The sequence below is a fragment of the Drosophila gunungcola genome (assembly GCF_025200985.1).
Source record: "Drosophila gunungcola strain Sukarami chromosome 2R unlocalized genomic scaffold, Dgunungcola_SK_2 000006F, whole genome shotgun sequence".
Taxonomy (NCBI): domain Eukaryota; kingdom Metazoa; phylum Arthropoda; class Insecta; order Diptera; family Drosophilidae; genus Drosophila; species Drosophila gunungcola.
Genome location: NW_026453168.1, coordinates 2,641,997 through 2,644,561, shown reverse-complemented (window position 1 = coordinate 2,644,561; position 2,565 = coordinate 2,641,997). Strand labels below are relative to the sequence as shown.

At 42.4% G+C, this 2,565-nt stretch overlaps 1 protein-coding gene across 1 annotated transcript; it reads left to right on the top strand.

Annotated features, from left to right (window-relative positions):
• The first annotated feature begins 1,235 nt into the window (after positions 1-1,235).
• LOC128255165 (protein crossbronx-like) lies at positions 1,236-2,306 on the top strand. The gene has a single exon (XM_052984713.1). It carries the CDS (start codon positions 1,418-1,420, stop codon positions 2,198-2,200), a length of 783 nt encoding a protein of 260 aa, XP_052840673.1. The 5' UTR covers positions 1,236-1,417; the 3' UTR covers positions 2,201-2,306.
• The last annotated feature ends 259 nt before the right edge of the window (positions 2,307-2,565 follow it).

Below are 2,565 nucleotides of genomic sequence, written 5' to 3'. Positions count from 1 at the left end.
CAAGAGCCGAAAATTGGATTACCCTTTTGCGAGGGTAAAACAACCGTCGTTGCCGAAGTGTCGAATAATATCAAAAGTCATTTCGCAGTTCTGCCAAAAGCGATTTCTTGAGCGTCGCCAATTAGGAGCTGCTGCCATCGGGGCATGCAAACATTGGGCGCCTGTTTGACCAGTTGCGAGTTGGCCGTACCAAAGCCACTTCCGTCACATAATAAATTCATAACAAATCACACGGACGCAGAGCCAAACGCCGGCTCACACGGCCAGAACATGCGACATTATAATGCCACATTATGTTGCCAGTGCGTGAAAGAACCGTACATCAGAACATCATGGCGACAATAAATCAAAAATCCGCACTCACACATGCAATGCGCTATAAGCCGCGTCTCCAGATCCCCAGCTCTCCAGTTTTTCAAATCCCCAACTCCCCAAGACTGCTGGCTCGATTTCTGCGTGTATCTGCTATTCGCAAAATTATTACACTTGACATGATTGAATACGCCGCTGAGTACCAGTTCCAGATCGCCAGTACCAGTACCTGTACCAGTACCAGTCCCATCTGCCGGTAAGCCATCCCATCCCATCCCGCCACCCCTCTTCATTCGGAGCATACTGCATACTATATGTAGTTGTGACTGGACATACATAGTTTTTTGAGGTCTCTGCGGACGATTCCCGTTTCCCGCTTGTATGTTGTTTTGCTGTAAGTTGACATGCCGCATAAATGTAGGAAAACGCATTGTTCGGCAAAAAAAATACACTGGTCGCAAGAATAAGTTCTTGGAATAATTAAAATTTTCAAGTTATGAAAAGCTGCCTTTCTAAATCTTCCCAATTTAAAAACCCTGAGATAGTTATAACATATAAAAATACATTTTTTTATTTTAGTTCAGAGCCACTAGCATACACTCAGAAAATTGAATGCCTTAATTTTAGAAAACGTTTCTAATCATGGCTTTAAAAATTATTCTCTGATGTATATTAAGGTCTTGTTTAACTTAATTTGTATTGCAGGCTCAACTTTAAGGACATGTTTAATTTATTATTCCTTAAGTAAAGAAATGTGTTCTAAATCGGGGAAACCTTTTTTTTTAACCTTACAAAAATATTGTCATGGCACAAAGAATAGTTTTTTTTCAACGCCTTAACTTTTTGTTTTTCTAGATAGTTATAAATAAAATTGGGAGATATAAACTTGGTTAAAAGCTTTAAAAATTATAAAGCATGTCAATAATTGTCTGTCAGAGTATGAAATTCGTTTAATCCAGATATTCTATATCTTTAGAGTATAGCCTTAACACCTACACGCTCCGCAAGATTCCACAGGCTCCTCTAAATTTTTGAGTAATTCCACTTAAATTTTTGGTGGAGCTAGAGCAACCATCTTGTGCCGTAGCCAGAAAGTGTGACCGCCATGTGGTATTCTACGGGAAACAACCAGCAGATGGCACTCATCAGTCAGGGCTACCAGATCCTGGCCGAGTATAATTTGGTGAAGGAGGAGCTGAAGAACATCTATGCTATTCCCAGCTATGTCTGCGGATTGCACTGGTTCGGCGTGATCTTCGTGCACGGTGGAATCTATGCGGGCAGCGTCTTCCGCTTCTCTATTCTGCTGCCGGAAAACTTTCCGGACACCGCCACCCTGCCCACTGTGGTCTTCGCCACCGTGATTCTGCATCCGCACATTTGTCCGCAAACCAAGACCCTCGACCTGTCGCCCCTTTTCACGGAGTGGCGCAAGGATCAGCACCACATCTGGCACTTACTGCGGTACATTCAGGCGATCTTTGCAGATCCCGAGGGCAGTATCTGCACTGGACAATCGCCAGCCGGCGACTTGGTCGTCATGGATGAGGTCAACAATATGGAGGCCTTGAATATGCTGGCCAAGAGTCGGCCGGAATACGTCAAACGGGTCCAGGAACAGGCCACATCCTCGCAGCTCCACATTTACGACCGTCCGCTGACAGATGATCCGCACTATATCATCGTAGAGCCGTATTGTGCGGAACGGCACATCAGGTTCATGGACCAGCTCAATAGTCCCAGCTGGAAAGAGGCCACCTCCGTGGTCTGCTCTCATCCGTCGGAGTACATGGGACACATCGATTCCGCCAGACAGCTGGACGATGAAGAGGCCAATAAGATTATTGGAGTAGCTCCACCACGGGTGGAACCAGGAATCTCAGCATGAAGAGGCTGTGGTTTCTTAGTAGCTTAAGATGAGTCAGGCTCAAACGCAACATGTCACACTTACTAATACAAAAAGGCAATAAAATTGATTAAGTAAATTTAATAAATGTTTTCGAACTTGGACTCTTGGTCTTGATTTAAGATCTTAGTTTAAAATAATTTTAAATGAATACAATCTCTTTAGACTTGTTACTCATTGATTATTGCAAAAAAAGACAGTACTATATTTTAAGGTATTACCATGTAACAGTATAAAACAATTATTTTTCAATTCTACCTTGTTTAATGACTGTTTATCCAAATTGTTATTTTAAAGACTTTTTTTAAACGTCACTACGTCGTCATATTTTCCACTTAAATATTTAA

Bases quoted from the DNA above. Each gene is read 5' to 3' on its own strand.
- LOC128255165 (XM_052984713.1), top strand. From the start codon at position 1,418: ATGTGGTATTCTACGGGAAACAACCAGCAGATGGCACTCATCAGTCAG.